The following is a 27,623-nucleotide window of genomic DNA, read 5'->3' as shown; positions in this document are numbered from 1 at the left end:
GGAAAGCTCTCTTCTCATCCATCTCTCATGTTGGGATATAGTTATATCTGAGACCCCCTACCCTTCCATCACACTGATTTAAAATCAGTCAGTGTGTGTTCAGAAACTGCTGGAGAAGAGGCTTTATAGACTTGTGCAGAAACTCTAACCCAGAAAGAATGTATAAACACTGTATCCTTGGGAAACTATACTAAAAACCTAGTGTAGCTGTGAAAAATTACCATTTTTTTTATCCTAATGGAATCTATTTCTTCTTTTAGTCCAAAGATGTGTAGATGTGGCATGTGGGGACATGGCTTAGTGGTGGGCTTGGCAGTGCTGAGTTAAAAGGTGGACTGATTTTAGGGGGCTTTGATTCTATGATTCTGCTCTGTGCTGAAATGTTGGAGAATGGGAGATCTGGAGTCCCAGGAATGGCTGCAAGTGGCCTCTGGAGCTCAGATTACAGAATGTTCAACTTTGATAACTGGACTGAAGATGTGCAACAAACTGTCTAAGTAAAGCAGAGGTTCTCAAGTCCCTCCTAGTGTTCCCCCTGAAATAATGATCCTTACTTACAAGTTTTGTTTCCTTCTTTGTTGGCTTATGGCAGTGAAATCCCTCCACCACTCGAGCCTTTCTAGCCTTTCTGGGATTTTTGGGAGTCAAACTATGACACTAACCCAGCCCTCAACTCTTCTCAGGATCCTGAGGAACAACCTCCAGGATCAGCCTCTCTCTGCAAATCACATCTGATCCTCTATCAGGGCTGTAGAGTGGACTATGGATATCTTTAATTTTAAGGAATTATAAATAGAGGATTAAGCACCTGCAAAAATACCTTTATATATGCAGCTGACAATGATATTGTTTCACTCTTTGTATCAACAATATCATGTTTTGTGTTTGTACCACTATTACTTTGGTACCATAATTGCATTCCATGAGTCTTCACTCTATGTTATTAATGGCTATCATATTGGCAAGTTAATTTGGATACAGTTATTTCCTTCTTCTAATACAAACAAGATTTGATTAATGAGAAACATTAGGAATATATAATGTGCCCATTATTACAGTTGTGTATTTGCCAGCGTGTATTGATGGCTGGAAGAGTCATTGGGTTTTTTTTTTTGCTCATGCATGTATTTGTTTCACTTCCATTCAGCACTTTAAATAACAGAAAATTGCTAAAGTAGGGAAGTAGCAGTAAAAAAAATGTGTTTAGAGCTGGTGATTAAGTCACGTGAGTCTGTTCCATTCCAAGGTATGTGAAGTAAACATGGACACTGTGAGAAAGCCCAGTTATTGCCATGGTACTTTGGGAGTTGAATGCTGTTCCTTTTCTGAATTTGCACCAGTGCCAGTGGTGGAATATTGATGTGCTAGTGCTGACACTCACTGCTGCCTCCTGGGTTGGAAGGGGATCAGTGGCAACATCAATATAAGTACAGAACTGGTTGTCCTGCCTGTTTCTGGAAAGCCTGAATGATGAGGAATAAATAGATTGTGTATATCTCAGAGGGTACCTGGAGCTGAAGCTGCAATCTCTGCAGTTCAGCCCCCCCTCTGCCTTCAGAGCTTCCTGAATCAGTTAAATCACACTTTTCTGCTTGGTCTCTGCCCAACCTTCCCCCACCCCACATATCTGGGTTTGATTTGTAGGAGAAGGTGAAACGTGCACAGAACCTCCTGTGGAAATACTTTAAGCATTTATTTATTTATTTATTTAAACAGGAGCATTGCTAACTTTGAATCTTGGCATCAAAATTGTTCTTATGGCTTAAGGGAAGAGAAGGTAAGAACAGGCACTTGTGACATCCCTTTCCAGTGTTCCTGGAGCTCTTCAGTAATTTTAGAAGAGCCAAATGAGGACTTGACCCTTTATGGTATCATTAGATACTCTCTCTCAGCAAGAACTGAAACCACCAGGCAAAATAAAAAATGGTGAATATAGAAAGTGGCAGGGATTCAAGGAATGCCACATCCCTGTAAAGTTTCTGTGCACCACACAGCCTTACAGGTTGGGTAAAACAGTGACATTCTGTCCCTTGTGTATTAGATGGTACCACCAACTCTGAAGGAAGTAATTGGATAGAGCATCCAGGCTGTAACACACAGCTTTTAGAAGTACAACTCATCGTGAATAAAGAAAATGGAGGATTTATTCCAAAAGTTCCAGCACATGGTTAATCCATTTGATCACTGATTTTATCCAGGAATGAGTCAGTTTTAGCTAATCTATGTAGGTATTGAGATTATGAACATCCCTCTGCTGTCTCAGTGCTTAGATATCTGTTGTATATTGGGGAAGAAACATCTCTAATTTAATTAGTTCAATTTATGGCATGACTGAGTTTAGGATTTATTATACAAGGGATGCTTACTTTAGAGAGACTTAGTTATTCATTTCTACATTTGGGTAAGAGTAACGTGGCCTCACCAGAAATACATCCCTGTTAAGCTTATAAGTATTAATTTCTTCCACTGAGCTGTATAAAAGTCTGATGGAAGAAAAATCTGATGCAGACACAGTAAATTACTCTGCTCCCACCTCACACTGGGATTGAGTTTAGAGATGATTAATGTGTTATAGATTTCTATAGCAGGTCAGAAGATGCAAAGAAAATGATCCACTGGTTCTCACCAGGACACAACAAGCTCCAGTGTTTAATATGTTCATCCATGCTCTGTCTGCCTCAAGGATACAAATTCAGAAGCCAAAAGGACATTTATCTTTTTTCTGTGTAAAGGAGGGAGAGGAATGACAATTAAATTACATAATGGAAAGGCTAAACCCCTGCAATTTGTATTTGATCTAAAAACAACTATTATCTAAGAAAAGTGGATTCAGTTATACTTTTGGTGATGTCATTACTATCCTGCAGTGTCAACCAGGCAGCACAAGTGGGACTTGTTTTGTTGGGTGTACAGAACAAAATGTTACTGAGCAAGTGAAAATTCTGAGTTAAATGGCTGATGATTGGGATGAAGGGACTGCTTTCTCCACACTTTAATTTACCATCTCTCTCCTGCTGTCTTACCTGTGTTGTGGCAATATTGTCCATGAGAAGTTGCTTAGATAGCCTAGATTTTGAAGCAGAACCAGCTTTTCACTTCTAGACTCACTCAGCTGGCACTTCTGGTCCTCTTGGGGCTTTTCTTTCTTCTACAAAGTGGTTGTCTCTAGGGGAAGTTGATGTACTACAAGGTTGAGTGGGAATATCCCCCACATAAAGAGAATATCCCCCACCTTATCCTGGGAATATAAACTCTTTGTGCTCACAAAGCCTCTAAGGTAGGTTATTCTGATAAGAACAGCTGGATGGATTTTCCTGAGGAATTAGTTGTGTTGTGTGCAGACAGGACTTCACTTGCCAGACAGCTGCAACTGAAATGTGCTTTTGCAAATATTAAAAGAAACAAGAACTGCTCCTTTCTCAAAACAAAACCAAAGTTTTGTTTCTCAAGCCAAGCTGTGTGACATTTTCCAGGTGGTTGTTACTTGTGCAGGTTTGTTGGAATGGTTTAAATTGCACCAGTCCCTGCCCCGGTAGCATGATCTTCCCTCTATTAGCAGAGATCCTACTCCCCACACCCAACTCATTTTACATGTGTAGTTTTACTCAAAAAGTTAAATATAATGTTTCAAATAACAAAGTTAAGCCAAACTCAGAATATATGAAAGGAAGATGTGTGGGAGATGTGATCTGCTAGCCTATATTTTTGTTTCCTTCTTTTTTGCCTCTATACTAAAGGAAAAGATGTGTCCCTAAAAAATATTTTTGCACCACTTCATGGTGAGCCCAGACAGCTCAGAGTCAGGCCATAGAAACAGCCTCAATTCACATGCTTGCAAGGTTTGGTCACCTCTCCTCATCTGACTGTCAGAATTTCAGCCAATCTGTTCTGCAGGAATATTTAGCTGCTTCTCGAGCGCTGCAGTGCAATATATTCACTGTTCTGTCCTGGTTCATTTATTTTAAACAAATTCCCTTTTCATGCTTCTCATAGGTTAGTCATCATCAGAAATGATCTCTGGTGTTTGCTGATCAAGAGTGGATGCACCAGAGGAAAGAGAACCTGATGCTGTCACATTATTTTTGTTGGGAAATATATGTCTTAGTTTTTATCACATGTGATCCTGGGGGTTGTGTTAGGATCCAGTCATTCACTTTGCCCTAGCAGATGATAAACCCAAATTAATATCCTTGAAAAAAAAAAAAAAAAAGAAAGAAAAAAAAAAGGAAAGGAAAGGCCTTTTTCTTTCCTTTTTTTCTGCTCCTCTGAGGTTGCAGCCAGCCAGCAATTGAAATGAGCTGAGTTTATGGATGGCTGCAGAAGCTGCCTCCCTTCCCACCCTGGATATATCCATCAGCCACTCTGCAGCATTTTCCTGCAGCAGCAGGGGACCAGCTAATCAGCCCCATCCCAGTGGAATGCTGGGGCAGGATGGAGAGGCTGGGCTGGGTGTTTGTGGGGGCTTGGAAAGGCACTGCAACCAGAAGGATGTTGGGAACTTGAGCAGGGAGAGGCGTGTTATGGGAGTAACCACCCCCAGCAAACACACTTAGTAAAACCCTGGGAGGTTTTGTAATGAAAGTAAATTTACTTTCCTGGTTTCTGGTTGTTCTCGTGTATTTTAGAGGCAAAAATTGCTCGTGGCAAAAATTAAGCGCCCGTTAAAAAATGTGCCGACTCTACCTCATGTAATCAGACTTTCCTTACACCACAGCAGCTGAATAAACAAGAATATATTTTTTTCATCTCCACTTCCAAGCACAGAATCAGTCATCAGGCCACTCCAGTGTGGTGGGTGCACAGTTCTAGTTGCTAAAGAGAATATTGCAGTAAATAAGCCATGTCAGGAGCTTGCTTAGCACACAGGACTGAATGTCATCACACTCCAAAGGGAAGAAAACAGTTTTAAGTAGAACAGGGTATTTTTTTATATTTATCTGAATTTGGCACAGATGAGAGGATCCCAGACCATCCCTCAAATTCAATCTGAAATTACCTTTTTTGACTGTTGAGCTGAAATAAATAATGTTGATCTATAAGGCAGCCACTGTAGTGTGATTCTTGCTTTGGCAGCATATTTGAGTTGGATGTACATCCAGCCCTGTTCTATCCCTCTTCCATCTCAGCCTTTTTTTTTTGCTATGCATCCCAGAAAAGCTAAGCACACTCTATGACAGCCAGGTGAATATATATGATGTGAATAAAACCAATATTTTAGCTATCAATCTTTTGAGCTGGAGAGATACCTGGAGTAGCTCAGCACTCAGAGGAGGCTCAGAGCACTGCACTCCAAAGATCCAGGCAAGTTTTTGGCATTATAAGAGATACAGCAAGGAAAAAAAAGGGTCATCTCTGGGATCCAAAGAGCATTTTGGGATTTTATGATACATCAGCATTTTGATTTGATAATCTTAGCTGCTAAAACTTGGCTAAGTCGCTTTTGGGGGGGATTAGCTGCTCCTGAAGGACTGTTTCCCAGGTGCAAGCCTGGGAAAGGGGGAGGTATTTTTAAATGCTGGCAGAGAGAGCTGGGAAAGTGACTGTTAGAAGCAATAGAACTGTTCATCTGGGAAAGAGGGGAATGGCCTGGTCAGCCACGAGTGGAGAACAGAGCAGAAGAACAGGCAGAGCAGGAGCAGAGCGAGCCCAGGGCATGTGGGTGAGTTACAGAACAAAGGCCAGCCTTTTGGGGAAAATGATCCATTTTAACTTTGGCAGAGTTGACTTCGAGGTTTACCATGCAATCCATGGAAAATAAGCTTCAAAATGACAGCTGTGTGAACAACTGTGTGGCCAAAAATTTTGGATAAGGGAGCAGAGACCTTTCTCCTTCATCACATCCATCGGTGCTCCCGTTTCACTTGCCCCTGGGACCAGGAGACCTGGAGACCTGCCCTGGGGGCAGGTGGGTTTGTGTGAGGGTTCATCTGAACTGCTCTCTGCAAAGCAGCAATGGAGCAAAAAGTGTTTGTCAACCTTCAGATAAGTAACAGATATGTAACATTCTTTGTTTTTTCTCTACAGCATCAGCAAATCATGAATCTGTTTTTGCCACTGCTGTTGCTGATGACAGAGAGGAATCTGTGTATGCTTAAGCTTAGGAAGAAGCCTTGTAAATTCTCAGCCATGACTTTCTGTTATTTATATAGAAAGAAATTAGGTGTTAATTCTTTAGTCCATATTCTGCTCTCATTTCTGTCACTTTTACATCTGCACGAATCTGCTCATTGCAGTTCACGTTCTCCTGATTTATACAAGCTATCACAGTGAGTGCAAAGTAAACAGAGAGAAATAGGTAATTAAAGATATCAAGGACACATAGGAGAGAGAAACTCCAGTGAGAATCCATCAAATGTGTCGGGCCAGGCGATGAAAAATCATGGTGTGTCCGTGACAACCAGAAGTGAAATAGAGAGCAGAATAGGAGTTGTTTTTCTAAAACATATTGAAGAATTGCCAGAGTGAAAGATAGTGAGTGAGAATACATTGGAGATACCAGTTGCAGAAAGCCAAAGAGCCAGGCTAAGTTTGTAATAGGAGGAAATAAAAAAATTGAGTGAAGATCAAGTTACAGGTACTGGGATGAAAAAGAGAGACAGAAGAGAGTTAACTGTGAACTGTCTTTTACTAAAAAATGTAACATGGGTGGCTGAAAGCCAGCATGAAGGTGGGAGAAATTTAACAGATCAGTGAGAGCAAAGTGTTTTTTAGCCTGATTGAATGCAAAACTAGGAATAAAATCTGAGCCAAGGTGAAGAAATGCAGGTAATGAGAAATCTTGGAGGTGCTTGCATACTGAAGTTGAAACAGTAGGCACAGAACAAAAGCCACTGCTAACAATCTTCTGTAAACACTCCTTTTATTGCTGGAGTTGTAGAGAAATGTTTACAGTGTTTGTAAACCTTGGAACCACTGAACCTTGCAGAAAGAAATCAAAGATATACAAGCGATTGTGCAGTTCTCTTTAATGCCAATGCAAACCTCGAGGAGAAAAGCTGGAAAACTCAAGAGGCACTCAGAAGATGCTGAAGGTCTTAAAATCAGAATTATAAAGATTTTTGATTAATGATTTTTTGCTTCCCTGCCTTATTTCAAAATGTTGATGATTTTTTTGAGGCAGGGATGTGAGATTAAGCAGACAGAACTAGATACAAGGAGCTGTAAACCAGATTGTGGAGGCAGTTCTGAAAGAAGGCAAAAGGCTGCAGTTGAAAGTATAATTGCACAGATATGGTAGCCAGAAAACACAGAGCATTGAATATGGTTATTTGAGGTGTCTTAGGTGACTTAGTGTGGCTTTTAAAGAAATAAAGGCTCCATTTTTTGTAGCCTGTTTATGGAGAAGAGGGGATCCTGCAGAGTGTAACACAGCCAGGATACAGCAGTGCTGTGTCCTGCAGGGATGTTGGTGTGGGGTGTTTATTCATCCTTCTGAGCAGATGTGAGACTCATTGTGGCCATTATCTTCAAGCTCTTCCTGGCTCTTGTCATGATTAATGACACTTGATTTTTGAAAGGGTAGTTACAGATGTATAATGGTGCCTTCCAGCAAATTTCAGGATCTGCCAGTCTGTCTCAGAGGTGAACTATAGATGTAATCTCAGAGGAGGGTCTGCTAGAAGGAAAAGAATGATTCAAAAGTGCAGAATATGGGCTGCTGGCTGATGGTTCTCAAGGTCCCTGCTTGGCCTTTTTGCTTTTGTGTTCTACTTCACTTTCTGGGTTCAGCTCACACTGGCTCAGACTTTCCCCTCCCTTTCCCTTCATCAATATTGCTCATCCCACACCAATTCAGCTCACATGATCTAGATCTCTTAATCATCCTGTATTCAATCAGGGTCTGGTTTGGTCCTTGAAGGCCTCAAAAGCAGTGTGCAGTGAGCACAGGACATTTCTCCACTAGCATTTTAGTTTGCATCCAAGTCTGCCTTGGAAGGAGCCTCCCAGTTGTTTCCAGTTTGCACTATTCCCTTTGCAGAGCATGTGAAATGGGCTCTTTATTGATGAAGGAGAAAACAGATGTGTTTGGAAATATGTGAACCCAATAACCAAAAGATCAGTGCAGGGGATGGGGCTGGAGCTGCTCTGAAGCAAAATGTGGACTTAATGTGCAGAGCAGATGCTTGATCCTCAGCAGGAATTATTCCTTCTGCAATATTCCTCCACTGCTGGTGGTGGAGGTGTCAGAATCTGCACTGCAGGAGTCTTATTGTGTATCTTCTTCTCTTCAAAATTTCCTTCCAGCTGTGTCCTTCTTTCCTTCCTGCAAACCTGCTTGTGCAGGTTGCAGCTGATGAAGTGCCTGGTCCTTCCTCTGTCACACAAGTGCTTTTCAGCCATCAGAGGTTCTCAACCCCCTGTTAAGAAATGCTGCATTAAACAATAATTTGCATTTTATTAACTGATTGCAGGATTCTAACATGAAGACAAGTGCATGCTGTTTCCTTTTAAGCACCCACTGTAAAGCTGTGGCAGCCTCAGATTAACCAGAGTGTTCTGAGGGCCAAACAAACTGGGACATTTAGAAGAGTGTCATACAGGGCAGATTTATCCAGTCCTCCAGCTAATATTAATATTCTCTGGGATATTTTTCATTCAGATGGATTTTTGTCTCCTGATTTCAGGTTGCAGTTTCCCTCACAAGCATTGCTCAAAATACCTGGGTGAAAATGAGTTCACCTCTGCTGAAATATTCCTCCAGCTCATATTATGTTTGACTGAGCTGACAAATGGCTTGACAGCATTCTTGGAATCTGCCAAAATACAATGTCAGGAATGACAATGCCATGCAAGGTAATAATCTAAATGAATGTTGCTGCAGCTGAGCAGTCCCATTCCTGACTTTCTGTAATTCAGTTAGAACCAGGCAAGGTCTGGCTTGTTTGTTTCTTTGCAGAAGTTTGTTTTGTGTTTCCCTGTTAACACACGATTAGAATTCACATTTCATGGTTACCTTATAACAGATTTATCACATTTCAAACTGTTCCTTAAATAACAGTGTGAGCAGTGGGAATGACCTTTGTGTTTACTCATTGTAACCTTAATAGATGTGGGAAATTTATGGTAAATGTGTGTCTGTGTCTGCACTGGAGGGAGAGCTCAATTAGGGCATGTTTTTGGAGATCCTCAGCACATTTCTTTAATTCTATATTCTGCAGCTGCAGCTGTTCTCTAAGGTACAACCTTTCCTCTGATTTTATATCTCTAAGGTTTGGGGATTAGTTACGCTGCAAGTTTGAACTATTTTCCCAGTTGTTAGAATTAAATTGCTGGTTGTACCAGACCTCAGGTGTAAAATTACAGCTGATCAAAATGCAAATGTTCTCTTTTTCCTAACGAATTCTTTATGGCCTTCTGTACTCTTCAGTTGTCTGTCAATACTGGCTTTTTCAGGTTCTATTCTTTGTTAAAATGCTGTTTTGATTTTTCTTTAGACCCATTTTGTGCTTTAATCCCTTTAACACCTATAATGTCTAGAGATCAGGAAGAGAATTCTATTTACAGCAGAACAGTTCCAAAAGGCCTTTTCTGAGCTCTGGAAGCTCTGTGTTCTCCAGAGCTGCAGGCACTTGGTTAGAAGGTTCCTGAGATTGTAAAATAAAGTTTTGCTACATCTTCCTTTCTCATGTCATTGTTCTCTCCACGGTGTGCCAAACTAAACCCTGACCTTTTATCCCTGATGCAGAGGCACATGTTCTGGCAACTTCAACAGTGCATTATATCTCCCCACAGGAGACTCCTTCAGATGTTCTGTCCTTGATCCCAGTGCATGCTACTTTAAGAAATGAAAGGTCACTTAGTTTTCTCAAGTCCATCAGAACTTAGCTGGAACGTTGCTTTGTCATCATGATCACAGCTAGAGAAGCTTAATACAATATATATATTTCCTATTTTTAATTTACCCTTTTCTAAGCAGCTCTGAACATGCACCAATAATGTTATTTTTGGAGTGTGTACTGGGTGAAATTCTCTCTGTGCACAAGCAGGAGTTTTAACTGATGAATCAAGGGCCAGTGGAAGCATAAATAAAATGTTCAAGGTTTCTGAACTGTAACAGCAGGGTATCACAGCTGAATCTTTCTGCTCACTGGGTTGACATGATTCTGAAACAAACAGTTCAAGTCAAGCTGACATAGTTTGTTAGGGGATCAACTTGTAGCTGATACAGTGATGTGGGGTTTGTTTGCAGTGCTTTTGGGGTGGGTGGTGCTGGGATTGCTGTGTAGGGTATGAGGGGTCACTGTCTCCCTCCTGGAGGGGAAGATACTAAGATGGAGTAAAATCTTCCTGCAGTGTTGCTGATGTGGCCTTTGCTCACTGGGACTGGGGGAAGTGTGTAAATTAGAGCAGCTTTTTCATTGCAAACACAAGACTTTTGGGGCTTAAAGTGTCCAGCGTGGGTCTGAAGCTGCCTTTGGACAGTGTCCTGTGCACTTCCTGGAAACAAATCCTGCACAAATTGAGTAGTCAGGTGCTGTCCTCTGCTAAAATAAAATAGGGTCAAAGCATATGAGAATCTGTGCTGTGGCCACAGCCTTGGCATTTAAACCCCACTGGAACCATTACTGCACTTTAGTTATCTCGTGCCTGAACCAGAATATTTTGTTTCTTTGGCCTTTTTATCTTACTTTTTTAATTGATTGTTTGAGCTAAATCCTTTGAAATACCATTCCACCAAAAACTCTTTCCCTATTGAAATACTGTTACTTCAGCCAGATGGCAAGTAGGAATCACTGATGAGAGGTAACTTATTGTTGTTACTTTACAGCTGACTCAGAAAATCAGTTGCTTAATATTCAGAATAGTCTTATTTAATCATTGTAATTAATGAGGAACCGTCAGTAAAAAAAAAAAAAGTTGTGTTCATGCATCTCCAATGATTTTTCTGGAAATGGGCAGGGATAACACGAGTCTGTTGGTAACAAAACTGAGTCATGAAGGACTTCACTTGTGGCTGCCCCATCCCTGACGTGTTCAAGGCCAGGCTGGGGGAGGCCCTGAGCAACCTGATGTAGTTGGTGGCATCGTGGGCTGGAAGGAGATGACCTTTAAGGTCCCTTCTGACCCAAACCACCCTGTGGCTCTGTGATAATTGAATCAAACAGCCTCAAATATTATGGAAAACTTCATCCCACGATAGCTTTTATGGTCTGATCGAAGTATGTCAACCAACCTACTGGGTCTTCAAGTTCTTGGTGATAAACAAAGGGAGGAGCTTTGAGGGAGGTGCACATTTTTCACCAGTTTGTTCCCATCAAACTTGCCCTCAGTTTTGCATAATGATTTTTGGTGTTGTGGGTTTGGGGAGTGGTTTTTTTGTTTAGTTTGGTTGGGTTTTTGGTTTTGGTTTTGGGTTTTTTTGTTGGTTGTTTGTTGGTTTGATTTGGTTTTGGGTTTGGGTTTTTTTGTTTGTTTTTTTTTTTAGAATGGATGAAATGCCAGAGACAATTAAAAAAATAAGATTATGAACTGGAATGGAAACTGCACATTTGTAATGGCTCACAGGGGTTCTGATGTGAAATGTGTACAACTGTCTCACACCCTCAGCAGCTGCTTTTGTCCTGGACTGGTTGACCATGAACTGCTTCTTCCCAATGCACTTCTAAAAAATTTCAAATATTAGCTAAAACTGCCAAAAGGGCTAGAAAGTTGTCCTTTTCAACAGCAGCACAGCTGGTTTGATTTCAACTATTGCAAAGGTTGTTCTCAGCAGTACTTGGAGCTGGGTTTTCCTTGAAGCTGCAAATGGAACACAGAGAAATGCCTGTGTGCTCCCAGGGCCAGAGCATTGCTCATAATCCAATATAGTCCTTGCAGTCTCTTTCCAGTCATTAGTTATGCATTTAAATAAGTATTTGAAAGACTTGGGACATAGTAACTAGTTTAACTGTCTCTATAGATCTCAGAAAATGCTGTCATTAAATATCAAAGTTAGATAAATTGATTTTATTCGACTGCTGTTTGTTCCCTCGCACATTTTGGCCATTGGGATTTTTGTATCTAAGTGGAGCATCAATATGATTTTATTCATAACTTTTATTTTATAGCTTTGATATTAGGAGAGTTATCACTTTATCCCATAATGAGATTATTCCCATAATGCTAAATTAAAAAAAAAAAATCACATGACTCAGAACAAATTTCTGAAGACTTCTTGTAAAATAAACCAAGAAATAACTATGTATTTAATCACTATGCAAATTGATTTTTCACTGTAAAACAGTTCTCATATGTGAAAGCAGGGGTAGCATTACATTTTTTTATATGAATGTTGTTCTCCAGACACAACCCCCAAATGATCAGCTAAAAAGAACAGCGATTATGTCAAAAACAGCTCCTGCAGCTGCACTGTCAAAGCAACAAGGGCACTGAGAGTGAAGTCACATTGCCAATGGCTTTATAACCTTCAAGCTTAATGTGTTTGGCTTCCAAGCTGCCTGAAAACAATTGCTTTCTGAGTGTGTAATGCGGCTTTTTGAATGAAAATTAAGACGTGGAAAGAGTTTAGCAGTTCTCCTTTCAAGGTTTGTTTTCAATATTACCCCCGTTGAGAACGTGATTTATTAACCACACTATTCTCTCTATAAAGACCCTGCAGGGGGCCCTTCCCCGCCAATATTTGCAATAATAAACCAAGATAAAAGCACAGTGATTTTGATAAGTGGAAAACAAGCAAATGATCGTGTGGAAAAAAACCAACCCTAGCCCGGGTTCTCACCTGAGAATCCTCATTTCCCGGGACAGGCAATAAAACTTATTTTTGTGCATTGGTTGGAACCTTCTGAGGCTCAGGAGGGGCAGGGAGTTGGGAATCCTTGTGTGGTGTTAGTCCAGAGAGCAGAAATAATGCTGCTTAAGGAATTCCACCTGGAAGGAGGGAGAAGAGATTTGGGGTTTCTCTAGCTCCCTTTCTTCCTTCCTGTCCCTTTAGGTGCTATATCTATGTTTTACATAGGTGCTGCTTGGTTTGGGAAAGCGGGAATTAAGGGTTCCAGTTCTAGTTTTCCATCTGCTCTTGGAGTTGTAGCATCAGCGAGTCCATCCCTTGGGAGGCTCCAGAGTTTTCCCTTTCTGGGCTTGCGGGAGCTTTGCAGCCCAGCCTGGTGTGACCAGAGGGACAGGCTGAGGTGTGAAAAGCCTTGTGAAAGCGAAGTTAGAGAGAATTGTTGAACTCCAGCTGGGCTAACAGTCTCTTTAGCACATGCTAATGAGGGGAAGAGTTCAGGCAGAAGGGAATTGTAGGTCTAAAGTCGGTCTGCCAAAAGAGAGAGCGAAGAACACTGAAAACAAGGCATTTTTATGGGGTTTTTTTTAGGTATTTCAGCCCAAGCCAACCCAGATAACACAGTTTTGTGATTGTTCCAGCCACCCAAATATACGAGCCACGTGTGCTGGCACAGGGCTGTGCTGCAGCAGCTCCTGGCTCACAGCTGGCCCTCATTCATCCCGCTTGGAGCACAAGCAGAGAAAACGAGCATCTGTTTGCCCTCGACACTGTAGACAAACCCTCTGGCTTCGTTCTCGTGGATAAACAAAGTGTGGTTTGGGGTTTTTTTAAGAAATATTTTTAATTCTTGCTATATTTGTCTTTTTACAAATGAAAAAAAAAAAAAAGAAGAAGAGAAATCCAACAGAAACAACCAAGCACAAAATAGAGCAGCTGGAAGATTTCCATGTAAAAGCCCTCAGGATTGAGTTGTAAAGAATGACAATTCTTATTTTGCCTGATGTGTGTTCAGGGATAATATATATTTTTCTTTTTTTTCCCCACATTTTTTAATTTCATTTTTAGAATTTTTGCCACCTCAATCACTGTGACCATGGGTAAAGAAAGTTTTGCCTATCACTTTCTTGGCATTGCTCATGGAAACTTCTGGAAAAGTCTTCGAGTAAAACAGGAGTGGCAAACCTTCTTTCCTGACACAGCACAAAAAACCAACCCCCAGCCAACCAAAAACCCCCTCTAATTTCCAAAAATAAGAAAAACAGTAACATTCTGGGCAATATTAAGGAGAAGAAGTTATTTTTGCCACGCCAGTGGTAGCTGAACAAAAGTCCATGTGCTGAGAATTTGAGTCTTAGGGGACATCTGAGATTGCAACACACGGTCAAGGATCTTTTTGATGCACATCTGAGGACTTATTAGGGCATGTATTTATGTATTTTATATAGTTATTAATTAATAAACTAAATATCCACAGCACGAGCACTGCTAATTCACTGAGCCAAAGCATCCTGTTTGGATGCACATTCTCTGATTCCTGGGGGAGAGAAGTGGTTAGAGATGCCTTAACTAGAGATGTCTTAACTAGAGGTGCCTTAACTAGAGATGTCTTAACTAGAGGTGCCTTAACCAGAGGTGTCTTAGTGAGCCTGGAGACAGTTCTTGACACTAACACAGAGTAGTCTGGGCACGTTGGGAAATCTTTATTCACTGAAGTATTCAGTGGGTAAAATATTTTCTCTTCCTCTCAAGCAAATAAATAAATAAATTACGTGTAATTTGCTGACACAAACTATTTGCTTTTAAACAGGCACTAGGCCTTGGGGAGATATTTATGATATAGGCTGGGTTGACTTTAGCAAGCAGCAGCTGGTGCTTTAACACTGCTTGGTGTTGGAATGATCTTCTCCACTGCAAGGTAGAGAGGCAGAAAATGCAGCTGCATCTTTGTGGAGCTAATTTTAAAAGAAGCAATGAGCTGGTAATTACCACTTTTTCCAGCTGGTCCTTATGAGGGTAAAAGGTTTATTCATTAAGGGAGGGTGAAAGAGGAAAATACTAAGCAGGCTGCAAAGAGGGGTTGATAAATATCCCAGCTGGAGATACTTAGGAATTTCAGCTCTTGTTGGCTGGGAGGAGGTGGGATTGAAGATTAGCCCCTCAGGGTTCTCTGCCAGTCCTGGGGTTACTCCTTTTGTGGAGGAGTTTCCTCAGGAGGGATCTGTGATGAGAGGTTCTGGTTGGCTCTGCTCCCTCCAGGCTCCTCAAATCCCGGGGGATCCTCGCAGACCCTGGGGGAGGAAATCGAGCTGAGCTCTTTCTGAAAGGTGCAAAAGAAGGGGGGATTTTCTGGGGAATGTTTTCAGTCAGCATCTCCTTTCTGCTTGACTCATACAAATAAGTTATAAGCTCAATTAATGCGACAAATATAAATATTTATGAACCCACGTAGCTAATGTTTGACTGTATTTATAAACAAGAGCATCTCGCAAGAGCTTCTTTTTGACAAGTAAATAAAGTAAGTATAGAGTGTGTTTGTGTGTTAAATTAATCATGCTTTGTTAACTCTTCCAAAATATCAAGTGCTCGGTAATAACTAAATCAAAAAGTGACAATAGAGAAGGATTAGTGGGAGTAACTTTAATAGTTATATTTCAGAAGGACACGAAGCTGTTGTTTACTTTCTTAACTGGTAAAATAAAAGAGGATAAATGTTTGGTTTTACCACGAGTTTCATTTTTTTAGCTGTATTGTTATTGCAGTGATGTGAGAGGTAATAGGAGAGAGGAGCAGCCTCATATCAATGTCCTGGTCTTCGAGCACTTTCTATTTGCTGACTTTTCTTAGAAAATTGTGGAAATTCAGGAGATTGTGTCAGACCCAGGTCTGATTTTTGCAACTCAGAACTCAGTCTGTGAGTTCTGATGCACCTGTGGGCTCTGATCAATGAGGTCTTTGAGAGTTCTGACTGTTACAAACTTTTTCTGAGCTTCTAAACTGGCTCTTTTTAGTATGCCCTTTGCATACTTAGTTTAAGATATGATTATTCTCTTGATTGACTTTGCTGATGGCACATCAATCTAAGTTTGCTGGATTTGACACCTGTGTATTGAATGACAAAAGAATATTTTGTTCTTGTTAAGAAGCAACCATGTATTATGCAAGATGTGGCAAAACAGATTTATATCACTTCAAAATGCATTTCCTCTAATCTCTTGACTGCTTAGATCAAAATAATAAAAATGCAATAAAGAACTGAGGCCCAAGTCTAGCAATTTATATTTGCTTTTATATATTTTTTTTCATTTGTTATGATCACAGCTGATTTCTCAGCTAAATTTCCCAAGGGTAAAATCTAGAAGTAGGGTTCCATGATGCAAAGTCATGAACAGAGGCAGAGCTGAAAAATGCAGCTCCTGTCTCAGATTTTGGAGTTCAATTAGTGTGGTGGGTGTCACAGGTGAGCTGTTCCCTGGGGGAGGAACCTTTCAGGTTCTCCCCTCCCAGCCCCAGCCTTGCCTACTGCAGGTGAGCAGGAGACTTTCTGAGGGGGCAGGAGAGAACCTCACCTCACCCTACCCCTGCTGCTGAGAACAGACCTCTGGATTTCCTCAAAAATGGGGTTGGGAACAGTTTGCAGGAGTCAGATTTCTGTTCCTGAGAGGGGAAGTTGGATATTTAACCTGTGGCGTGAGGCTGAGTCCATGAGGAGTGGACTCATGGAGGCCAAGCCAACACTTCACTTTTCTGTGGCACTGAGTTGAGCTGAGGGAGTCAGCCCCAGGCTTGGCTTGCTGTATCAATTCTTCTCTTTTCATGCATGATTTTAGGTGTGCAGAGTCCCTTCAGTTAATTAAAAGATTGACTCAGTCATATGCAGTCACTGAACCGTAGGCAAAACCTTCAAAGTGTGAATTCCATGCGGGGAGAAAAGATATATTTAAATATTTGCTCATCAGAAATATTTCTCAGTTGCTGTCACCTGTTGTATAGAAGTGGATCCGTGCCTGGCTTTGCCTTCCCTTCAAAGTCCATCAAATAAATAGTTTTTAAAGTCAGCTAGGGAAAAAATTAAATTTCATCTCTCTTGTATCGGGTATGTAGAGATGAGTGTGTGGAAAACCACTTTCTGGTGGTTTTGTCAGCCAAAAGGAAACAAAAGAGCCATTTTTTTTTTGTGCTCTAAGAGAAAGAAATGTGCTAATAGAATGGCATTTGGCTAATAGTGCACAGATAAAAACTGGGTCATGGCAGCACAGGTGGAAAGGGCAGAAAAGAAAGAGAGAAAACTATTTCATTTGTGGGTGAAGGTCATCTGGAATAAGTGATTTCATGTTTAAAAGACCACCAAGGAGAAAATTGATGAATGTTAACATAATTTTATATTGCTTTATTTCATTCTTTTTTTTTTTTCTTTTCTCATTTGTAATGCTTCCGTGGTCAGGAAGTTGAGGTAGGTTTTTCATGTTTTAACTTGTAACTATCCATAGAGTGAATAAAAGTATTAACAACATAATTCATATTACGCTTTAAACTCTTATGATCTATTGTTCATATTGCTATAAATGAAGTGTGTTGATACATGTTAATTATTAATGTGTTAACATTAATTAGCATGTTAATATGAAAATTACAGAAGGCATGAGGGATTTGAAGCACCTTTGTGTCTGTCCCAGTAGAAAGCTCAGAAATGTACAGATTTCTTTCTGTCAGGAAGGTGTTTTATTGAATGGGAACGTTAAATCTCTTTAATCAAGCTGATTGTATTTTTATAGATATATCAATATGTATATATTTTGAATTACACCCCCCTGGAGTCAGTGCTATGTGTGTGTTGCTGTACCACATCCTGCTTTGGTGTTGGAATAAGCTCCAGTGAAATGATGGAGCTCAAAGTTCCTCCTTCTAACAAAAGTCACTTCAGGATAATGTTATAAATCTGGGCACCTTCCAGAGTGCTGGCACAGAGCCCTGCCTGCTTCTAAGACAGAGCTTTAGGTGTGGATTTAAATGTGACACAGGTTTTCTGCTCAGCCCTGTCCCCAGGGGGAATTGGACCTTTCTGGTGCCAGAGCCGCTCAGCTTCAGGGCTTGCTGGTGTTGATGCTGAAGTGAAACTCCAGTGCTGGATTTTGGGTTGTTGTGGTTTAATCCCAGCCCTAAATAGCACCCAGCTGCTCACTCACACCCCCTCAGCCCTCCCTGCTCACCTGGGTGGGACAGGGAGGAGGACTGGGGACAAAACAGAGGTAAAACCCATCAGTCGACATAAGAACATTTTAATAATTAAAATACAATAATAATGGTAACTAAAAGGAATATGACAAAAAAGGAGGAATAAACCCCAAGAAAGACCATACAATTATCCCCAGCTCTGATCATCCCTTCCTTGGCCAACTCACCCATTTCCATACTGGGAATGAAGCTCTCAGGTGTGGAATATCCGTTGTCCTGGCCATGCTCCCTCTCAGCTCCTTGTGCAGCTCCTCCCTCAAGAAACATGGAAAACCAAAAAGTCCTTGGCTTGGAGAAATCACTACTCAGCAACAACTCAAACATCAGTGTGTTCTCCCCATGATTCTCATCCTAAATCCTGACTGAGAGGAAAATTAATTCCATCCCAGCTGAAACCAGGAAAGTTGTCCAACTGGCATAAGTTATTTTGAACTGTACTGCTCTAATGTGTGTATAGTCATTATTTACTCCTATAAATAATAATGGGGTTTATATATTGAAAATCTCAAAGGTTTTCTCTATCCGACTTTTCAGACTTTTTTTCCCCCCTATTTTTCCTTGTGTGTTTTCCACGTTATCTCACCGTGGTTTCAGACACATTCTAAAATAAACATAGTTTCGATTTTCAAAAAGGAATACTAAACAGGTCTGCATGAAGGAGGAGGAATAATAGGTTTACAGATGAGATGGGTGTTTTGTAGGTATTTTTGTGAGGAAGGTGCATTTTTCGTAAAATATTCCTTTGACACTGAAATTGAGATAAACCCCCTTTCCAACCCTTATTTCAAAACTGGCTCCATATGCCACCAGCATAAGAAATCTTTCTTGGGAGTTGAATTATTTAACAGTTTCTGATGTTGAAAACCCAGCAGCAAAGCAACAACTTGGGGAAAAAAATGTAAGCAGGCAAAAAAAAAAAAAGAATATTTTGTTGCTGGAAAAAAATTATTCTACTAAAAAAGCTGAAAGCACATTCTGAAAAGTGATTAATGCTCAGTGAATTTAGCAGTACATCATCATCAATTACAAAGCATTGCATAACCATGAGGGGTTTGTGTATTAACAAAACTGTGGAATTCAAAGGCAAGTCTGTGATTCTATTGTGGTGGGAAGAAAAAATATAGATAATTTTGATGTATCTGAAATAAATGATGAATAATAGTCTTTGGTGTTACTGTGGGACATTATCACTGTCCAGGAAGTCAGTATAGATACCAATGAATATATTGGGGGGAAAAACCCCCACATTTCCTCCTGCTTGTCCTGCAGAATAATTCAACCCAGCAGGCAAAGAGCAGGAGAGCCATCCCTGGTTTTCCAGGCTGTCCATGGTGTTCCCAAAGCAGTGCTTGTCCATAGGCTCCATCTCCTGCTGCTCACTGAGGGCATGGAGAGCCCCCACTCCTTCCACTTAAAGTCTGACTTCCAAGTCTCCAAAATCTCCCAGGCTGAGTTGAGTGGATAGCAGGAGAACTCGTGAAATTCCGTGTGCTGGAGATTAATGGTAAACAAAGCCCGATGGAAGAAATCATTTCGGTGTCTTATTGCCACTGATGGGCTTTTAGTTCCCCTCCTGGCAGGAGAAAGAAATCTCGGTGTCGTTCTGGCCAGCTTGATGAATACATCTCTTCAGTGGCATCCCTCAGGAAATGAATATAGAATACTGGCTATATTAAAAAGGAAACAAAGATTAATATGCAGAAAAATATCACAGGGTTATAGAGATTTTCTGTGCCTCCTCCCCTCAAAGCTGTTATTCTGTTGTTATCATGTCCTCTCAGAGAGGACACAAGTAAGATACACAGAATGTGCTGAAACAGAGATAAAAACTGGGCTTGAATCCCAGTTCTTCAGGACTAGGGTTGGTGGTGCTCTGAAGGAGGGGAAACTTTGCCTTCAGGTAAATATTTGCCAAGTACACAGCACAACTTACCTGATTTGAGCTAAGTATGCCGGGATCAAAAGATGAGCTGACTCATTTGTGGCTGAGTTGTGTGAAATTTTACTGAAAAAAAAAATTATTATATTTCATCTGAGTTTTCTTTCTTTTTTTTTTCTTTTTTAAATCCTCATTTAGGATGATTATTTCAGAAACTGGAATCCAAACAAGCCATTTGATCAAGGTAAAGACAGTACATGTTGTGTGGTTGTCTTCAGCTGTTTTGTCATATCCCCATGTAGTTTATGCTTCTCTTCCCCTGTCTGTCCTATGCCTTAGTGAAGAGTTATATTCATACATCTTAGTCACAGTTTGAGGTGGTTTATGTATAAGGGTTTGACTCATCTCTGTGTTTTTCCACCATGTTTTTTAATCCCCACCCATTCCAGTTTATATTTAATGGTGATATGTGTGCCCAGAAATATCCTCCATAACCATGAACCTTAGTTTAACAGGCAATTTAAACCAGGTATCTTCACAGCCATTTGCTTTCATGTTTAAGACTTTGCTAAATAATGTCATAAATGTAACTACTGCATTTCCTAACACTCAAGGGGCCAATTCTTTGAAGCCAGTTGTAATGTATGAATTTTTCAAAAGAAAATTGGTGTTGGGTATGTGCTGCTGTTTCAGATGCGGGTTCTGTAAATGACATTTTGCACTTTGTCTTGGTGAGTTTTTAAGTTATGGCAGTAGCTTCAACAATTTCCAGGGCAGCCACCAAATGACAGGGGGAAAAAAGCAGTTAAATAATACTCTAATTGTTGTGTCCAGTAAAGAACTGGAAACAACAGCCATACCAGGAAAAAAAATTCAAAATCATTGAAGTGTCTAGTAAGAAAATACTCATTGGAAGACTCTGAAGGTGCTTCTGAAAATTTCACTTTATTTCTATATTTCATAGCCAAACGTGTTCCTTGTATTGCCTGTGCTCACAGGAATATCACTGGGGCTTACACATGTTAGAGCTGAAGAGTGTAGATTCTCTGTCTTTATGGAAATGGAACTTCAGTGTCAAAGGCAAGGGGAAGTTGCTGCTGTTGTCAAGACACAGATCCACAGAGACTTTTCAAAGGCATTTGAAGGATTTAGGGTTACAAATCCCATTGACTTCAAATGGAACTTGTGCTCCTGCTGCTTTCAGAGGCCTCGTGACCCTCTGTCTTCCCAAGGGGGAAAACAAAAGAGGTAAATCCTGGCCAAGTGTTGCAGGAAGATTTTGAACTGACAGTGCTCTAAAACTGTCTTGTTGGTTGTGTTGCTGAGATGTGTCTGACTCGGGGCTAAACCACAAATCGGGGCAGAGGATCTAAAGCCACTCGTGGGGACCTGGAAGGGATACAAACAGTCATATGTCTGCTGAGGATTCCTGTCACTCTGCAAAGAAAAGGATCATTTCTCTCTCAGTGTAGGACTTCTCTGACACTGTGGATAGTCTGTGGTCAGGAGGCAGGATGCAGACTGAGCCTTGCACTGCTCTTGCCTCCCTTAAACCTTGCAAATGGGTTTTATGTGCCCAGTGGATCATTCTTTTTGACAAAGAGGTCGCCCCTTTTGGCTGTGCTAAAATTCACCCCCATTAAAACATTAAAAGTTGCCACTCAAACCTTTTTAAAAAGACTTACTCCACCAAAAAAAAAAAATCATTGCAGAACTGTTGATTAGTTTAGTTACATGTACAAAAAGCATGTGAGCCTTTAGACACTGATGTCTGTGTTTTCAGCCAAAAAAATAAAGAGAAACCATATGTTGCTGCTTTGGGCCTCATGAATCATATGCTGACAAGACTAATCCTGAGTTTATATAAACATATAGGATGTATATGTGTGTAAATATATATATACTATATAGGAGCATATATATATAGAGAGAATGGCATTTAAATAGACAGTACTGAGGTAAAGAAAGGAAGGGAAGCTTTCTCTTTTCCAGAATTTTGCCACCAGAGCTTTAATTTCTGTAATTTTCCACACAAAGAAAAAGAATAGTCCAAAGAATTTGTCCCAGATGTTTTATGTAGCACAAGCTGCAAGACAATTGTTTCATCTGTTTTTACTTTTCCGTTCTCCCTGCCCTGATATTTTTTCCCATCTTGGTCCTTTTGGCTTTAGGGTGTTTCAATGTCCTTTATGTTCTTCTCTGTTTTTGAAGATAGAAAAGCTTTTATTTTGTATCCTTTGGGTTTCTGAGATGCAGAGAGCCTGTGCAGGTCCTGCGGTGAGGAGCCCCACCTTGCTCCTGTGAACTCAGCAGCAGCTCTGTGTTCTCACCACACAACTGTGATGTTGAGAGATACCCCAAAGGCAAATTTTAACATCACAGCACCAAGGTTCTTCTTAGTGACTGAAGAGAAAAAAACTTCTCCAGTGGGTGACTGAGAGCAGATTTTGGGGTTTATGAGAAATCCGAGTCTGGTCTCACTGAGGTAAAGGTAACCTGTGTGAACACTCGCTCTTTGGGACAGGTTTAAATGTTTGAAATCTACTTCTCAATTCTGATTTTAAAACCTTGTTTGAATATTCTAACTGTGAAGTGTTTACGTGGGGACAGACTGTAGAACCACACTGAAGGAGCAGGGAGGACAGGGGTGAGAAGCAGCTGAAGGAGGCTGGGACCTGCTAGAAGGGATCGTGCCAAGGCAGTTGAGAATTCAATGTTTAATATCAGATTTAAAAACCAACAGTAGTCAGGTTTTGAAAGTCAGCAGAGTTCTGCTTCTAGGTTTGAACTTAATTTACATCTTTTAAAGAAGTCTGCTGGGTCCAACCAACTCTATGTTCTTTTCTAACAAAAAGCCAGCTTTATTCAGCAGGTTGAATGATTTAATTACACATTGAAAAACAACAGTGGAATGAAGCTGTCTGCTTTCTGCTTGCAGTGGGCAGGGAAATGCCTGTATCTCAAGCACAGAAATACCTTGTTTTGTAAGAAAGCATTCATGGCTTTCACTGAAACCACCCCTGGGGAGTCACATGAGGTATCTTTGCATAACAGACCTTTCCAAGGAAAGTCAGCTTGAAATGGTTCAGCTGCAGCTCCGAGGGCACTCGAGTGATCAGAATTTATTTTGAGCTTAGCTACCAGCCCAGCTTTTTATTCATCTTTAACCCAGGAAAAAACAATACAAAGGTGAGCACCTTACCAACAGGGCCCAGCTAATGAGACATTTGGGCAGCAAAGGCAGGAGAGTGTGAGCCTGGAAATGATTGCGGGTCATCAATATTGAACTCCCTCCTGCCAGAGCTGCAGAGGCAAGAAAGCAGAAGAGTAGGAAGGGGCAGGTTACTCAGGATTTTAAAATATGAATCAAAGGGTTGTGGGGTTTTTTTCTTACAAGGTCATTTGAGAGTTCTTGGCATACTTTCCTAGTCTTCTTCATCCACACTGAAGAAAGAAAAGAGGGAATCGGGGGAAAAAGTTTTAGCATAGAGTTCTCAAGTCAGGGATTTTGGTATGTGTGTGATATTCTGCACCTATTCAGAGTTGCCAGAAAAATTAACTCATTAAGACTTTGTGGATTATTTGAAGTGAAAACTGTTAAATAAAAAAGAATTTTAAGCTACTGAAAATTTCTGCTAAAAACCACCCCTCAGTAACTGTAGTAAATTCTTGTAGAGACAAGTAGATGTGTTTTGGTTTTTTTTTTCTGATAGGATACACAAATAAGAGCACATTTTGTTAGCCTTAAAGCTACTGGGAACAGCTGGGAATGCTGTCCCATTTCCTTGCCATGGGGCTTTTTTTTAAGCATTGGATACCCAGGACATGGGAACTGTGGAAGTACCGGGATGCACTTTGCATTGGAGATGCATTACCTCTGAAGCCAAAAATGTTTAAAGCATGGAGCTGCCATTATTATTAACAACATGGGTGTAGAATGATGCAGTAAGAGAGGGGGAAACTTGATTGTGTTGTAGTGTTGAGCTTTTCCCCAAATCTGTGCCTAAAGCCATCCTCTGAACTGTGGAATGCTCTGTTCGAGAAGATGGTTCACTCTTTCTATTTAGACTGTGATTTTTTTTTTTGGTAGCAGTCCCAAATGTTCCAAGCTTCTGGACTTCTCAGGAGAAGCAGCTCCTGATTCGAAATAGTCTGAACTTTCCTTCTTGTCTTCCAGCCTTTGTCTTTCTTTTCAGTCTCTCTTCCAAATCTTCTTCCCTGGTAACTGAGAAATCTGGACAGGGATGTTCCTTCTCAGGGCTTTCATTATCTGCCCTCAGGGAGGGAGGGAGGGAATGCAAAAAGTTCAAAATATCCAAAATCCTTATTCTGCTGTTCTGTGTGAAAATCTTTATCTGCCTGGCAATGACTGGCTCTAATGTCAGACACACTCGTGGAGACTCTACTATCATCATTAATTACAGACATGAACTCTCATTTCAAAGAATTCCCCTTGAGCACTAAAAGTCTGAAATGGCAAAATACCCTCTCTTTTGAGGAGGAAACACTGGTTTTGAGTGGATTGCAGTCTCCAGCATAGCACAGACTGTGACTTTCACAGCCCAGCAGCCCCGTGGAAGTGAATTTGGCAAATTTAGAGCATCGTATCTCGAGATGAATGTGTTGGTATCCCTACTTCCTCTCCTTCTGCATCCAGTTGTACCTGTGTCTTTCCAGTGTTTAAATCCAGACTCCAGAAATGCCCTTCTGCAGCTGTGCAGAAAAAAAGTTTGCCTCAAATTCATAAGCCTTCCAAAGCAAAAGGAATGATAATGGGAAGCCTGTGAAGCAGGATGAAAATCACAGAACCTGCAATTATTTTTGAACATGTAATTTTCTGTTAGCCCAGTTAAGATGTTCTTTCAGAAAAGCCTGAATAAATTCCTTGCAGGGAGATGTTTAGTACTGTACACATCTCTAGCCACAAATATATGTTAGTTTATAATAAATGTTTTCTATTACTGTGCCTCAGATGGCAGATTTCAATTGAATAACTTATTTTGCAATTTATTTTTTGACTGTGCCTGAATTAGTTTTAGAGGCTCATTTGTATCACAAGCTCACATGAATTATGTTTTGCAAATCTTCAGTAAATCAGTCCAATTTTAGCACATGCTAACTGAATCAACCCAAGCCCAATGGCTGAGATGCTGCACGTGAAATGTCTCCCACCTTTGGAGCACATGTGGTTGCTCCCACCCTCCCAGCAGGTGCACGTGGTCCCCTCTGTATGGCAGCAGTGTAATCTTCAATTCCTTATAAGCTTGTAAGCAACCAATTTTGTCATTAAATATGGCAGGAGGAGTGACAGGGATGGGCTGTGATTGCATTCTGGCTGATGTGCTCCGGGCGCAGTCGCTGATCGATGGGCGGCTTGTCTGGAATTTTATTAGCACTTGGGGAACACTTGTTAGTTTTGTCAATAATGGTCCTTGGCTTTCTTTTAATATCTCTTACTTCACTGACTGTGAAGCAGATGTGGGTTTTTAAAGGGAAATTTTTGCTCCCCCGTGCTCATCCAGCTTCCACTGAAATAAGTGTGTTTTAGGGAATGTCCCAGAACCCCAACCCTGCTCTCTTTGGTATCACTCAGGGAGCAGAGGTTCCTTCTCCTTGCCTCAGTTTAGTATGTAGGAGCTCATTTTTGGTAACCCACCTAAACCTTTGAAAGTTATTTGTGTGTGGACCTGCAAAGCTTCCTTCCTGATTTCCTGTGATTTGCTGCAAGAGAGACCCCAGTGTATTATCCAAAGTAGCTGTTCCAGTTTGTATTCTGATTTAAGAAGGGCAGACCAGTCAGGGGCAAAGTCTCCAGCTTGGAGGTATTATTTGACTTAAATATTGGATGGTATAGCACCTGCGTGTCAGTGACCTTTAAATCACTGAACAGTCAGAAGAGTGGTTTGAACAGTATTTAAAGATGTTTATGTGCTTGTCAGTTAATGGGGGATTATTAACTGTCATTCGACTCTAGCTGGAAAAAAAGAACTCCTGTAGAGAATAAAAGTAGAAGGCAGAGTGGCAATGGCCATAAAAATGCATAATGGAGAACTTTTAGGGAGAGAACAACATCAAAATAAAGACTTCAAAACCAGATTTCAGTAAATTGAGAATGGGTAAGGCAGAAATTAGAGGCAGAAAAATGAGCATAATTGCCATTTCCTCAGTGTAGAGGGCACAAGCCTGAATTATGCAAAGGCAAGAGCTTGGCTAATGACAAGGCTCTCAGTGGCAAGGAGTGACTTACAGAAAGTGCAATTAAGTGCAACACAAGTGGCAGCCCCAGCTCAGAAAGCCAAGTACATGACCAGGTGTGTGGGCAAGAATGTAGGAATAGCAATTTTTAACAAGTGTTTAGAAGAAAGAGGGGGGAAAAAAAATCAAGAAAAATGGTGGGTCAGTGGAGAGAGACACTGAGGTAAAGGCACTGCTGAGGAGGCCAAAGCTTTTCACGTGGCTTCGCTTTGGCTCTTGCATAAAAGCTCTGCTGAGCCAGGGTGGCAGTGAGAGCTCACACCTTCAGCTGCAGTGTGGGGTTCTGGATGAGGAAGAGAACAGGCTCCAGCAAATTAGATGTTTGCAAATCAGCTGGAATTATCTATGGTTTAAGTGAATTGGTGGAAATAGTTTTACAGATAACTTTTAGTATCTTTGAAAGTTTATGAGGTTGGAGAAGACTGGGAAAGGAGAAGCAGTGCACCTGCCTTTTAGCATTAGGGAAAGGAAGGAAATGGCAAAACATACCCTGTGAGTTGAACCTGAAATCTTGGGGGGGGAAACATGCTAGGATAAATAGTAAAGCAAATATTTGTTACCATCAAGAAGATAAGGTGATGAATAAAGCTGGTGTGGATGTCAAATTAAACTAATTTTCTTCTGTGACATTTCCAGGTGTTGAGAGTCAGGGTTAAGCCTCCAGTATCACATATCTTGACTTTTTGATATTGGTTTCCATTACTGCCTTTATAAGTAAGTTAAAAAATATTGTCTAAAAGAAATAATTATGAGGTGGGTACAAAATCAGTTGGAAAACTATGCTCTGGTAGTAGCTATCAATGGTTCAATGTCAGGCTGGAAAGATAAATTGAGTAGTGGTTGTCTCTCATCTGTCTTGGGTCCAATATTATTTACCATTATTTACCATTTTAATTAAACCATAAATGTTGAAATCAGTCTTCTTCTTAAATGCAGCACAGCAATAAAATTCTCAGTCACCTCAAGAAATTTAAGAAATGGTCTGAAAACAAAAGATAAATTTAATCTGGGCACATGCAAAGTCCTTAGGTAGGAACAATCATCTGCACAAAACAGGATGAAAACCCACCAGTAATAAATTTGGAGCAAAAGGCTGGGGGATTAGAATGGATTACAAATAGAACATGAGTCAACAATGTCATTCTGTTGCAAAAGAAAAGGCAAATGTCACCCTGGCAAATGTAGCTGTGAGTAATCCTTCAGCTCTAGGCAGCACCAGCGAGCCCTTGGCTGGAACATGTTGTCCAGATTTGAGTAGCAGGTACTGGAGAGTGCCCAGAGAAAAGCAACAGGTATGACTGGAGTTGCAGCAAACGGCCTCTGGGAAGAAAGACTGAAGGAGAGGAGCAAAACAAAACAGCAACAACAAACCAAAGCAAGCCCCAAATCCTGTTTTCAAATAAATAAAATCGACTGCAGGGCGGATGAGTTGTTCTCTGTCGGCTGTGGATACAACAAGGAGCATTATTTTTACACTGCAGAAAAAGGAGATTAATTTTACTCCTTGTAGTGGCAGCAGTTGGGAAAGAT

At 40.7% G+C, this 27,623-nt stretch overlaps 1 protein-coding gene across 1 annotated transcript in view; it reads left to right on the top strand.

The window, feature by feature from the left end:
• The window catches only part of SPOCK1 (SPARC (osteonectin), cwcv and kazal like domains proteoglycan 1), a 265,982-nt gene that overhangs the window by 61,968 nt on the left and 176,391 nt on the right, over positions 1-27,623 (top strand). The window contains exon 3 of the mRNA XM_051794151.1: positions 20,037-20,082. Within this exon, the coding sequence (XP_051650111.1) occupies positions 20,037-20,082 (46 nt within the window). The remainder of the gene's footprint in view (positions 1-20,036; positions 20,083-27,623) is intronic.

This window comes from Manacus candei, unplaced genomic scaffold (assembly GCF_025592945.1).
Source record: "Manacus candei isolate 608988 ecotype Guabito, Panama unplaced genomic scaffold, ASM2559294v1 h1tg000037l, whole genome shotgun sequence".
NCBI classification, from domain to species: domain Eukaryota; kingdom Metazoa; phylum Chordata; class Aves; order Passeriformes; family Pipridae; genus Manacus; species Manacus candei.
Note: the sequence above shows the minus strand (reverse complement) of the source record. Positions and strands in the feature narration are given on the sequence as shown.